This window comes from Coffea eugenioides, chromosome 2, assembly GCF_003713205.1.
Source record: "Coffea eugenioides isolate CCC68of chromosome 2, Ceug_1.0, whole genome shotgun sequence".
In the NCBI taxonomy this organism is placed as follows: Eukaryota; Viridiplantae; Streptophyta; class Magnoliopsida; order Gentianales; family Rubiaceae; genus Coffea; species Coffea eugenioides.
Window position 1 is genome coordinate 79,252,386 of NC_040036.1, and position 14,439 is coordinate 79,266,824.

A 14,439-nucleotide genomic window follows, 5' to 3' on the forward strand; every position below is an offset into this window, starting at 1 on the left:
GTCCTACTCTATTTGGTTTATAGCCTAGATTGGATAGGAGGCCTTGTTTGGATTGCCTTTTCCGTCGGAAAATTACGTCGTTTTCCGTGATCACATTTACCTATTACCTTTTTCCCTTACATACATCAAATCGTTACAGTAATTTTTCCATGAAAAATGCAATCCAAACATTCCGCCATCAAATATTTCATTCTTCCTTCTAGTAATACGTGTGTGGTGCAATTCGGGTAAAGATTTGTTGTCTATACTACACTCTTTCTTTCAAAATTTGGGGTTGGACAATTTCCAATTACTCAAAAATTACTGAAGGCCATGCATCTACTGCACTATTCCTATTTCCTAAGCTGAAAAATGCAGCAAAAATTTACGTTTTTTTTTGTAAAAAATTCCTTAAAAAAAAAGTAAAACCAAATAAAATGACTCTTTGCCCATGCGGACTATATTGCCCTATGTTTTCAAGGTCAAAGGCTGGAGATGTTTGTTCCCTTTTGGTTTTTTTCCACTACCAAATGACTAGTTTGGTGAGGGATATTTCATTAAAAAAATTTCTATATTTTTTATGATTATGTTTTTAAAATTTCTTAATATTCTATATATATTAAAATACTACGATACATTTCCTATAAAAATTTCAAAAAATTGCAATCCAAACCAGTGTTGTCAAAATCGCGATCCGGATCGTAGGATCCTACGATTCGGATAACCAAAATCAATCCGAATCGTATTCAGAGTCGCAAATTGTATTAATCTACATAGAATCGCGTAGGATCGTAGTAGGATCGTGTAGGATCTTACGATCCTACAATTTTTTGCAAATTTGTGAAATACGAGACTCCGTTTTGCAAGTGAATGAAAACATTTGTGGTAGGTTTGTGATTTATCAAAGAATTGCAGCTTTTAATTGTAATTTTTTAACAATTTTTGCCTCAAAAAAGTCAAAAAAGCTCTTATTCTTCTCCTCTACTCAGTTATCTGTCGTTGACTCGTTTCTTCATTTTTCATTTCAACCTTCATTTTTCAGTTTTCACTTATTCTCCACTGCTGCACTCCAACCAACAAGACGATATCGCTGTGGGTTCTACCAAATACCGAGTACCAACATCTGAACAACGGGAAAAATTTGATTCAGATTCTACACAGGTTTGCACTTACTATTCTGGTTTTGAATGTCCTAATTTGACACTGTTTTCTTTGTTCTTCTTTTTTTTGTTTTTGTTTTTGGATTTTTTCAATTGTCCGATTGGATCTTTTCAGTTTCAACAACATGATTTTGATTTGCCTACCTGTTTATAACGTTGATTTGTCTAAATGTCATCAAGTGAAATTTGCAATTAAAACACAGAGCGCTTCAGCTCACATAGATTATTGTTTGCTTACTATTGATTGCAATAGCTAAGCACATTCCTTCAGCTGAAAAGTATTGGGTGTCACCCGAACTTATGATTTCCTGACCTTTATTTTTGTTCTTAAGTTAGAAAGGTGCATTAATTGCCCAGATTTTCTTATTTAGACCAGAAAGATGGGTTGCTTTTGAACTTTTTGTTAACAAGTTTGAAAAATCTAATTTTTTCTAAATTTTCAGCTCAAATCAACATTTAGCCTGGCTTTTCTCATAGTATTACTTTGCAATGGCTATAATTGTGAAAAGAAAAATGCTATATATTTATTACTTATCAGACAGTAAGTAAAAAATGCTATACATTTATGAATAACTTATTTATTTGATATCTTTTAGAATGTACAAAATGGTATATGAATCTGAAATTTATTAATTTAGTAAATTTAGAAGCTTTTGGTGGGATCTTACGATCCGATTCTGTAAAATTAAAATCGATCTTACGTAGGATCCCGATTTTACAAACCTTGATCCAAACAAGACTAAGGTTGGTTTTCCATCATCTTATTTATCTTTCTATTCTCCACCCCTTCTCCCTTTTTGGGTATTTAAAAAAGCAAGAAAAGATGAAAATAAAAACTTCCTCGTCTCTCGTTTAATTTAAGAGAAAGAAAGAGGGAAGCTTCTTATTAACTCTACAGGTCGGCCCAGACGCGACTAAAGGTTGGACAGATTGTGATAGTAGTTCAGCCATAAGCTAGGGAGATTTTTCAGTCCCTGTAAGTTTGTTAATTTCTGCACATATTTTTAGCAATTTATACCTTGCAAGGTTTTCTTATTGGCGGGGGCGAAATAGTTTAAGCCTTTATGTTTATGTACAGCTCTACTTATTTGTCTATTTTTTTCTTCAGCTCTACTTATTTTCTTCAAACTTACTAATTTGGGTGAATTTGGGAGATGTAATAATTGAAGCAGCTTTTTAGTTGTTCTCTTCTTGCAAGCCATCTAGTTAAAAACTGAAAAAGATTGGAACTTTGTTTTGATTTCAAGAATTTTAAGAATTTCCAACCAAATGCCGCCTGTATTTCAGCTTTCTTTATCAGGGTTCCTGTGGTATCTTAATTGAAAGTGCTTCTAGATTTTACATTTAAATTTCTTTTACCTTTTCTATTTGTTTTTTTTTGGGGGGGTGGGGAGGGAATTCGAAAGATAAAAGTTTCGTATATTATTCTTTATTCTGTTTGCGGAATTTGTAATGCTGAATTAACTGAGTGTATATGCTAGCAACAAGATCATGTTGCCAAGCATTTGGATTGAGTTAGGCAGCTGCCCTTTAAATTGGAGATAGCTGGCGAGTTCTTGAATTTTCATCTGATTGAGTTCTGTGTTAGTTAAGCAAAAACCCATCTTTTTTTTTGCTTTTTTCCTTCCTTTTTAAACAAAATAGATTCTGAATTTTGTGAATGTTCACCACGGGTTAAGCAGCCAATGGAATGGGTGTTTAGTGTGAGAATCTCTGATGTCAGCGTCAATGATTGAAGTTTATTGTTTGAGAAAGATAGAGTGGTGGTTTTGTCTACTTGAATTGCATGTAGAATGACACTCTCTTCTTCGTTGTTCACCAAAAGATCCATCATTGTTTATTTCTTAATCTACTTGGATTAGCTACTTTATTTGGCCGTTTTGTGAATTCACAGAATTTATCATGTATTGATAGTTTATAAGAGCTAATAAAATGGAAGAGAAAATAAGCACTGGCTGTGATAACCACAAGGATACCATTTTTCAGCCCCTCTCACTTACGCAATAAGCATAATGGAGCAAAATGGTGATTCATTAGCAGTATAAAGCAGCCTAGCTTAACATCTTCTCTATTAGTGGTTTGCAGGATAAGAAAAATTTCCCTGTGGTGGGTTGTCCCTGATAGGAATGAGCAAAGTGCGTTGAAATCACGCCTGAGATTGCCTGGAGTAAACTTGAAAAATGAGAAAGAATGTAAGGAAAAGTTCTTTTTTTTTTTACCTTCTAATTTGTAGAGTACCATGGTTGTTAACTGTTTTATTTGGCAGAGAAGTACTGTTGCTTTTTCCTCATCTTCATATGTAGTGACTAGAAATCTGTAATGCTATGAAAATAAAATAGTTTAATAAGGATAGGGTATTATTTGAAATATTATTGGAATAATTACTGTAGCACTTTTTGTGATGTGATGTATGTGAGATAAAAAGGTGGGTTGGGAAATGTGTTTATGATGCAAGCGAAATATTATTTGCGATAATAGTGCTATCCAAACACTCCCAAATTTTATTACAACAGAGTTGAAAATCCCATCTTAGTCTTTTTTAGCACATAAGAGAGGATTGCATGTTGCAGTTGGGCAGGAGGTTGGAGGGTACAGGAAAGGGAAGGAGAAACCTATGAAGAAAAGGAAATCCAATCATATGTGGGTCATGCTCAAAGTTAGACAGTCTTATATGTCTTGAGGTCGTCAACTAGGGGGTAACTGACAGTCTAGTTAGATGGCTAAATGAAGGCAAGAATCTTTTTCCTTGTTCTGGAGCTGGGGAGGGTGGGTGTGTTCTGCGAACTACAGACTTGTTTTGGGGATGGTGCATGGGTGGGTTTCTGGGAAGAGGGTGTGGAGATGAGCATAGAAAAAGTAAACTGTTCATGAAAACTTACATGTTGATTCTTAACTATATATGGACCAATTTTTCCTTTCAACCATTTAGCTCCACCTACATCCAGCCTGCTTATTCATATTTTTTTTTACTGTTACACCTTGCCAGTCTTTTAACTCAGATAATTTATTGTTTTCTTAATTTCCTTTTTATTTGTCTGTATTGTAGAATTTTCTGCAAGAGGAGGATAATCACTTGGAGATGACTCGGGCTAGATGTAAATGTTTTACATTGAATTTTCTTTCTTTATTTTTTTTCTTTTGCGTCTTACTGTCTTAGTAGTAGTTTGTTTGACATAGTTCTGAAATTGGAATGCATTTTTCTTCTTGGAGTCTCAAATGTGCTTAAAAGGCATGGAGAATTAGCAGAACGCCTGTCTAGGTAATGTTTTTGGAGTTTATCATTTTTTTTTACTATTCAGTATTTTTTTCCAAGTTGTAACTGTACGTCTCTTTTTGAGCTTTTTGTTTGAATTCATCCTTATTCATAAGAAAAATAATTAGCTTCAAGCTGGGAATCAGAAGATAGAATTTTCTCCTATCTTACTAAATGTGCTTTATATTTGAAGAGAGAAGCAGTATTATAGGTGTTGTTTACTGGTCGTTCTACTACTGGAAGGTTGGGATAAATTTATATACTTATATCATAATTAAGAAAAACATTATGTGCTAATTAACATATCTTGATGTATAAAAATCTCCATGCAAGGTAGACATCTTCAGTCCTAGAAACTTAGGCTTAAAAAATTTTGGTAGATAGGATATTGCTAGAATTCTTTGCCTTTTGATATATATATATATACATATATATATTTCAGCTGTCCATATGCAATTCTGCACGTATACTACGTTAGTTGACTTAAATTTAATAGAGAATGATGATTAAAGGTTGTAGACACAACTTAAAATGCCCAGCCTCATAAGCCTTGTGCTTAATGACCTGGAAGCAAATAGCCTGCTGCTCTGAATTGAGGTCCTTTCCTTGAAATTGTTTGCATTTTACCGCATACAGAAAGGGCAGCTTTCTCCTAGATTCTGATTAATTCTGGACTAGTCCAGCAGCTGTTGTACTTGCTGTTCCAACGTGTTATCTTGGGGGGTCAATGTTTTGAGTGGTACGATGATTCTTACTCCTCATGTTATGATGACTGTCTCACGCAAAACATAGCTTGGGGAGTTTTCACTAGGAGTAATTCTGTCCAAGACATTAACATCATTCCCTTAAAGTCAAACTTGATTTGAGAATATGATTACCAGCGTCAATGGCTCTGATATCACTATCAAAAGCTTCAGTTTGAATTGAAATTTTTGGTTTACAAACCCAAGAGCACTTGGATGCTAACAGTATCTGAAGTGAGTAAAATGATGGAAAATATGGAAGTATCAGAATTTGATCAAGGAATTTATTTCATTTTAAGTTTTTCTCTGCATCTTGATATCGTTTCCATTTCCATGCAATGCATCACATTTGGTCTTTAAGTTACATGAAGGAATAAAATCTGATAAACAAAGCTTAAGAATGGAAATATGAAGCCATTGGAAAAAGCAATCGCCAAACCATACAATGCGCTCGGAAAAAAAAGTCAAAGGTTAAATGGGAAGTGGCTTTCAAACGTTTGCACATGCATACAGTGTCATGTTGCTAGTAGGTTTTAAATGTTACTATCATACTTCTGAAAGATAGACGTGCTTTAATAACATTTGTTATAATTGTTCTGGAAAAGTTTCTTAGAGGTGACATTGAAGTGGGCTGAGATATGAGGGAATATTATGGTTACTGCAGTCCCTGGCTAGAACTTATCGACTGTTAAAATTTTTTAGGGCAGAATTAGTTACACATGCAGTAGTTGTTTTCTTGTCTGATTACTGTTTGCAGTCCCTGGCTAGAATCAAAGTCTACACGTAGCACAAGCTACTTGTAAATTGCTATATTGGAAAGTAAAATTGTCAACCCTTCTGTTATATCAGGGACTCTGATAAGATGATATTTGAGCGTTTGCAGAGAGAATTTGAAGCTGCTATTGCTTCTCAAACTCAAGGTATGTTTGCATGTAACCCTTGATATAGCTGAAGTTGGTGATATTTTTTTTGGTACTTCAAAGAAACTGCTAATAGTGCTTTTAACTTCTACATTTATATCTAATAATTATAAGATTTGCACTTGCTTTACTAGTGTCATTATCTGTTACATGACAAATTTGGGATTGTTGATAGTATCTATCTTGACTTTTCTCCTCTTCTCAGTAAATCGCATTAACTGTTAGGTTATCACATGTTCCATATTTTGACGATTGAGGCTCTGTTTGGTTGTGCATAAAATACTTTTTTGGAAAATGTGTCCATCCTTTTCCTCCTTTTCTGTATAGCCTCTGTTCTTCAATTTGTCCCTCCACCAGCTTCAAAACTTTTATGAGGATGGATATTTTTCTTGTAAGTTCTATATTATACATTCCTTTTTCAAGAAGCTTTTTACTATGCAGAAATTTCTTTAGATGGTGAGCAGTGGAATGATGGATTATTGGCTACAATAAGGGAGCGGGTATGCTGTTTCAAATTCCACATGACTTGTAACCTTGGGCTTTTCTTGGGCAGTGGTGATATAACTGTTCTGTTTGAAATATTATATCTTTTCTTTACAACCCTGTGCTTAATATTCTTCTATTATGAAGCCATCGGCTAGTGCTTTTATCTTTTAGTTAAAGAAGGAGATAGATATAAATTGAGAATTTCATGGTTTAGTGCTTTTTTTTTTGGTATATTTAATTTTCAACATTAATAAAGTGCTATTCCTGAAATCAAAGCTCTTTCAAGTACTTCTAGTAGAATTCTTCTGCTTGCAAACAGACTCACTGCCTAGTAGTTGAAAGGATGTCTGCTTAACATGACTGGTGCTAAATGTAGTAAAGTGGCAAATTTTGCTGGTTCTAGCTAATAGTCTGCTGTATAACTTGCTTTTCCTGTTTGGGGTAGATACCCTGTCATCTTGTTTTCAGCTTTCATACTGCATGTTATATTGACTGATACTCACGTGAAGAGGTCCTAAATTGCATCAGGTTCATATGGAGGCTGAAAGAAAGGCAATGCAATTGCCAGGGGATACAAGCATGTTGCATGGTCTTCCTTTTCATGATAAAATCACTTACAAAGTTGCAAACAAGGTATATTCTGGCCAGTGAATATATATACTCAAGCTGGTAATTTACTTAAATAATTTCAATTTAGATGTTTAAGAGTATTGAAATATAACTTGGGCGCGTTGTTGCTTATGACCTACATAACAGCACTAGAAAGAAGAAGTATTGTAAAGTTATCTATCTTTTTCAGTTGTAGTTTTGCAGGTATTTATCTGCGATCCCTTTGTAGAACTTTGTCGCACTTTGTGCACTGGATTAGGACTCTATTCCCTGTATACATTTGCCTCTCACATAGTTTTCTTGTTCAAGTAGATGTGTAAGAATATCTTTGTATTCATACATATTCTGATCCCCGAAACCTTTTTGTAAAATTAAGCATTCAAGAGCGAACAATATTTGGGCTTTTTACTTAAAAGACTAATGAGCCATTGATGCAAATTGTTCAAATCTATAATTTCTCATAGTTTTACAGAATTGTGCCATATTTTGTTTATTGAGCAGATTATCTGTTGTTTGGAAGGAGCAAGGATCGGCATACAGTATGAGACAACATTTGCAGGTAAATTTGGAAATTCATCACTGAACATTGGTGTCAGAAACATGTATTCTGTTCCATGATTATATATGTAGCTGTTTTGTCTTGTGTTGCGATACATTGTTGAGGAAATGATCGTACTTGACTATGTTGATATTTGTTGCCATCTATGTGTAGTTTCTTGCCTGCAGATGAAATCATTTTTGGGGAAAATGGAAGCCACATAAAGTGCATTTAGGTTGATTGAATAACAAAGAGATAACGAATTGAGCACTGGAAAAAACAATTGCAGCTATGATTTATTGTAGCTTTAGAAAATTTTCCGTAGTCTTTAAGGTGTCTATTTGTATCTTGAAGCAGAATGGATGTCTCTGACTAGGGTGATGTGGTTTTTTATTGTTGTGAAGGATCTCTTATACATTGCCGTTTTAGATTTGGTGCCATTTTGTATGTTGTATATTGGAACTTTTAGCTTTGCTTTTCATTCTCTTTGATTTTAAACTAGGTTGTCAATATATCACGTAGTTCTCCAAATAGCAATTAAGTAAAAAGCAATGCATCTGGTTTTGCAATATTGCAGGAGAACCCTGTGAATTGTTCCACTGTGTGCTTGAAAGCAAGTCATTTCTTGAAAAGATGACTGTCCTTGAGCATACAGTACCTTTTTTCCTACCAATACGTGAAGCTGAAAATGAGTTTCTCTCTTCAAATGCGATGGTGATATTTATAGCTTTTGATTTTTCACATTAATATTTCCTGTCTGATTTTGTTTTAATGTAGCTTTCTGCATTTTACCTCCAGAAATTCATAGATCATGTAGGAGATCTATTGCAGGCCTATGTTGATAGGCGTGAACAGGTATGATGCGTAACAGAAGAAAGTTTGTGGAATGTTGGTCTTGATGTTTAGATAGTCACAGATATTGGATAATGCTACAAGAGTTTTGCAGAATTCTCTCTAAATTGGAGTTTCTGACTCATACTTGGATCAAGCATGTACGTAGTTTAAGTTGCTATTTGGTTCAGACATACCATGGCTCTGTGAAGCCTACATAAGACATGCTCAAGTAGCTATATTTGTTTCATTACCTGTCCCTGAAAAAGAACCCCATCTCTGTCTATGCTTGTTCCAAATTTACTTAATTAGATTCAAGATTATTTTAATCCCACTTTTCCTATTAGTATTGAACTGGGCACCAGAACATATTTCAAAAGTCAAAGGACAATCTTGCAAATTTATTATTCTCCTGCAAATTTTGAGCATGTGAAATTCTTAACCTTTAAAAGTTAGATTTGTACGAAAGTCCTTTTCATGATGGAGAGATAATATTTATGCGCATGGTTGTGCAACAATGACAGTTCTATAGAAGGCTGATTACTTGATATTTACCACCTATTGTCTGTTTGGATGGTTGGAATGCTGCCACGTATTTCAGTGATATTAAATGGAAATTTCCTGAATTTAACATGTTATTATCTTCCCATTTCTTGTGATACATTTTTGAAATCAGTTTGGTCTATTTCCAGCTCCCTTTTCTTGTGGTTTTCAGGTTCGCCTTATCAAGGAATTATACGGAAATCAAATCAAAGAACTTTACCATAGTCTTCCGTACCACATGGTTGAATTTTTGCTTGACGATTATGATTGGTAGGTGGATTCAGCTTTCTGCCTATGATTTTGGTTTTGTTTTGTAATGATGATTAAAAAAAAAGGGCTGGTCATAGGTGTAATGGCAAAATAATTGTTTATTAGTAGTTTAAACAGATAATTTGTTGAATGCATAAATAACTGCAAAAACGTGGTCTTTTTCTGCAGTAAGGTGACAGTAAGTCTTAGATATGCAGATCTTGTCTCTATACTTCCAACTGGAGTCAGTGTCCTGGCATGGCCAATGCACAGGAATTTCATGAACAAGAAGGGAGGCGGACCATTAGGGAGTAAAACCATTCCAGAAAGGCTGTCTTATGCAGAGGATGCTTTACGAACCATGAGTTTACCTGAAGGTATTAAGTCAATAGAGATTTAGCCATATTGTATAATTTGCATTAGTGATGCATTGAGAGGCTTTTCTTTCGATTTTATTCAGAGAAGGAACTTTCCTTCTTCAACATTGCATGGGTATCATTGTTGTAAAATCTTTGGTTTTCGGTTCTCACCTGTCATTGATCATCATCAAACAATTGTCCTATGCTTAATTCTTCTTTTAATGGTTTATATGGTTTTTTTTTCACAAAGCTTGAATGGTAAGACATGAATTTGCTATTTTGGATGTGAAAAGTATGTTCAAGATGCACAGCCTGGAAAAAGGGATACATCTACTTTTGCACATATAATTGAAAATTAAAATGCTTTGCGAACCAAAACCATTTATAGTGTCCTAACCTGAACAATAAAATGTATCACAGAAATTGAAATATAACCAGTTTCAATGTATGCTTAGTCCATGTTATTCCTGCTCAGTGGCGCACAGTGATAATTAGCTTACATGAATTGAGCCCATAATTTGGATTCCTAGTTAAATATCTCCCATCTCACTTGTTAGCCAGCTGCATACTCTAGTGTTAATCAGGTTGAAAATCTACAGTTACTGTTTTTCTTATGTATCCTGAGCGCCATGAGCAGTCCTCTGTAGATTTCGTCGACATATACTTTTTAACGACAGATTCCAGTTGGAAAACTGATCTAGAATTCCTGTATGATTGTAGAATTGTTATTCCGCGCTCTCGTAGAAGTTCTGGAATTGCCACTGGTTCTGCTGTATTATTTTGAAGAATAAACTTGGCATGCTTTAGAAGTATTAGATATGTAGCTGTTTGTACACTTAATTTGCACCAAAAATTGCTATTCTTGATTCACGGGATTTGTTGCCGACTGGAAACGTGGTTTCGTTTCTGACACGTTCTTGGTTTCTCTGTTAATCAAGTGCTTTAATTGAAATCCTTTGGTTGTGGTGAAGGGATCTAAGTTGGGGTCCCGTTGAAGCAGACTTATATATAGTTGTGTGTTAAACTGCGTTTCTGGAGGATTAATATGCTAACACGCTGACATGCTTTCCTTTGCTCCCTTCAGCTTACGCAGAGATTGTTTTGAACCTCCCTCATACTCTGCAGGAGATATATCCGCACAATGCTTCTTCATAATCTCTCAACTTCATCACTGTAGAGAACGCTGAGAAATGGAGAGATGGTTTATGCAGAGACATTGATTTGCCAGTCACAGTGCTTGTTGTTCCTGAGCGGAGTATGCATAGGTGAATTTTGATTGGAGTAAGAGGTTGAGTTCTATCATTTCTCTTGGTTGTAATGCTATAAGCATCCAGTCTCTATCCTCCACATGAATGATGATTTTTTTGGGTTGCTGATGTTACCGTGCATATCCCATTGAGGAGAAGCTAGTAGGATAGTAACGGGACCATATATATATATATATATATATTGTGCTTCTGCTTTTAGGTTGACATCATGTCTGCTCCACAAAGCTAAAGCAGTAAAATCCCTGTTAAAGAGGGAGGGGGGAATCCCTATGTTTCTGTATGGATGGTAATCATAGTCTCTAGGAATTTAACTTTTGTCTTGTTGGGGTCGGCATTTGGCAAGTATGATCATCATGTCATTCCCTGTGGCTTTTCCCATCCTGTAAATACATGTAGGACAGGTGGAGGACTTCTTAGGACGTGGCCCAATGGAGATTTTGTCAGCTCATGTAATGGGCAAACATAGAAGAATTTCTCATGAGCCGTAGGGGCCGTTATACTGGTAGAGTATTCTTCACAATACAGAGGAGGAGGAGGAACACGGTGGTTGGTTGCCGACAATTGGAAAAACAATATGAATAGCATCATAAAAGTAATCAAAGCAAATACCACAACGAACGAAAGGGGTGTGCCATCTCTGGCTGGCCTCGGCCCATGTCATGTCAGTGAGTACATTTGCTTGGAAGCCATCCGTAAATGCATGAAACCACGTAGTGTGTGTACATGCTCTGACCTTTCTAAAATATTAGTCACTTTTTTCTGGTGCTTTTCCTCTTGGTCTTCTGCGTTCCAAAATCAAAGCTGACAATGATTGTTAGCTAACTTTGTGCATATGGCAATTTTCCACTAGCAGAAGATGCGGACAAAGTCCATATCAAAATCAACTTAACCACCTCATTATCTTATCCGACTGGCAGGAATTTGCACCAAGATAAATGAGTACTCCCCCTGCTCACACTAAAAGATCCATCCCCACCAGTATTGAAGGTAGTTCAGCTGTCTAAATTCTTCCATATTTTGATCAATTTATAGCACATCTAACGATCTTCCAATAAATCACTTTTTCTGCTTAACTATTTGACAATAATTTTGCTGCACATCTTCTTCTTTTTTGCAATGCCGAAAGCCAAAAGCCAAAAGCAATTCTGAGATCAAATCGTGGTGGTCGTGTTCCAAACTGATACAACTAGGCGATTCTAGATGACTCTCGAGCAATGTCAAACACGGGAGAGGAGAAGTAACTTAGAACCTAGAATGACTCTTGCTACGGACATACTATTTGGCCACCATTTACAAGTTACACCACTCTATTCACAGGCACAGCTACACAACATAAAAGGGTTTTTAATGCTAGTGTATAAGATTAGCAGTACAAATTTTTAGTCCCATGATTCAAATAAAGATGGAACGGCCCGGCAAGAAAATAGTTAAAAAAATCACACACAAACACATGTTTGCTTTTTTCTGTTTACTTTGCTGCTGTGGCTCTTTAATGTTCCTTTAATTTAAAAGACTGAAGATGGGCATATGTGGCTCAGGGGGCCAAAAAAACATTTAACAGGAAATTCAAAGTACAGCAATAATCAAATGGCTAAATGATTCTTTCAACTTAGAAACCAAATGCAACTAATATTATTAATTGTTGGACAATGGTATACGCTCATCAAAACTCTTTGCTAGAACAGACACAGACGAAATTTGTGTTGAAGTGATGGTTTGACAACAAAGCGGTAGTCCTACTATTAATTTGTTTTTCTTTTTTGATTTTATATTTTTTTTGACAATGATAATATTTATATAATCCCATCTTTTCCGTGAAATTTGCGTTGAAGTGATGGTTGAGGAGCCATGTATGACAACAAATTTTCATGTAAAAAGAAAACCTCAATCCTACTATTAATTTATTTTCTTTTAATTTTATATATATATTTTTTTATAATGATAATATTTATATAATCTAATCTATGACGTGAAATTTGCGTGGAAGTGTCAAAGTGATGGTTGAGGAGCCATGTATGACAACTAAGTTTTAGTCCTACTGCTAATTTGTTTTCTTTTGACTTCGTACTCATCTTGGACAATCAACCATAGTAGCAGGCAGGGCTGACTCATATTATATATAGAGAATTAGAGGCAGGAGTAGGACAGTAGTATCTGGTTCAATACAACCGCAACCCAAAGCAAGGTGTGAGTTTTTTACTAGGAATGAGATTTGGTACACAATTATGAGCTAACTACTGATTAACTATTCATTCTCATTCCAGACAAATAAATACTAGCAGTATTTTTTATTTTTTTATTTTTGAAGGAATACTAGCAGTATTTGAGTCAAACGGGTTATGTGTTGAATTATCTTCAACATGCAAAAACGGATGCATATTATTAGTACTAATATGCTAAAAAAAATTGTGAGACAGTTGAATCGAGCGTTATATTATTATTATTAGTACTGGACAAAAAATTTGATTAACCCACAACCTGGAGCATTAAACTATTGAATATGCAAATGCCTCTAGAATCCAATGCACTGCTGTGTCCGACTAAAACACCACTGCTGATTTAGTCCCTAAACTATTTTACTAATTCTCAAAATAGTCCCTAAACTTTCTTACGAGCCAGTCGATTAAAAATAGGAATTCTGGACACTGCCCTTATTAAAAATAGAAAATGAATATTTACCGGAAATTGAATCATATAGAAAGCAACAAAAATAGATCTTCTTATGAAGAGCAAAAAAAACCGAGCTGGTGCCCTAAAAAAAATTTCACATAGATCAAGCTCAGTCTATTAAATGGAGAAAAGGAAAATAACGCAATAGGAGTATGCGAAAAACTGAAAAAAAATGGGCTAATATTATGATCACCCTTTTGGGAATTAAAGCTAAAACAAACTCACTTTCCATATAATCTAATTTCTTTGCCGATTTCTCGACAAATGTATGCTTTTCTATTGTTTTAATAAGAGTTCCGGTTAGATTGTCGACGCTGAAAGTGAAAGGTGATAAATTAAATTGATCACCCAAATAAGAAGGACTAAACTAGTTATGCAAATATACATGATGGACTGTTTGGACTTAAGTAAAATAGTTGAGGGATTAAATTGGCTCATACTTCGATTTTGTTAAAATAATTGAGGGACTAAAACTGACCCATAATGAAGTTTAGGGAGTAAATTGATGTTTTGCTTGCAGTATCCCATGGATTACAAAAGCGAATTTCTACTAAATAAATTTTTTTTAAAAATAAATGATTTTACATCTAAGAACCTCTTTTCAAACCCTAATAGGATTAATCATCAGAATGACTGTTTATGAGTATCAAGTTTTACCCTATTCTATTCATTATCATCTCTAGTTGCTTACAGGGTGGAAGTGATATTTTTTTCCAAATAAGCATAAGATTTTAGAGATTTTGTTGAACCACTTAAGTAACAAATTGTCCTTTAGCGAAGCATCTTTTTCCCTTCCTTCTAGTAATTAGAATTATAGGCAAAGCAATAGTT

At 34.9% G+C, this 14,439-nt stretch overlaps 1 protein-coding gene across 12 annotated transcripts; it reads left to right on the forward strand.

Annotated features, from left to right (window-relative positions):
* Positions 1–1,048: 1,048 nt before the first annotated feature.
* Positions 1,049–11,297, forward strand: LOC113763107. Of its 12 annotated transcripts, none has more exons than XM_027306822.1 (13): positions 1,049–1,140; positions 3,225–3,331; positions 4,186–4,234; positions 4,317–4,398; positions 5,985–6,055; positions 6,497–6,555; positions 7,070–7,174; positions 7,652–7,709; positions 8,266–8,402; positions 8,487–8,543; positions 9,235–9,332; positions 9,501–9,688; positions 10,755–11,297. In XM_027306822.1, exons 2-13 carry the CDS (start codon positions 3,320–3,322, stop codon positions 10,823–10,825), a joined length of 987 nt encoding a protein of 328 aa, XP_027162623.1. In that variant the 5' UTR covers positions 1,049–1,140; positions 3,225–3,319; the 3' UTR covers positions 10,826–11,297. The 12 variants fall into 12 exon arrangements, with proteins under 12 accessions (XP_027162623.1, XP_027162625.1, XP_027162624.1 ...); XM_027306824.1 differs by lacking the exon at positions 1,049–1,140 and adding an exon at positions 1,994–2,115 and having other exon boundaries at positions 9,212–9,332; positions 9,530–9,688; XM_027306823.1 differs by lacking the exon at positions 1,049–1,140 and adding an exon at positions 1,996–2,059.
* The last annotated feature ends 3,142 nt before the right edge of the window (positions 11,298–14,439 follow it).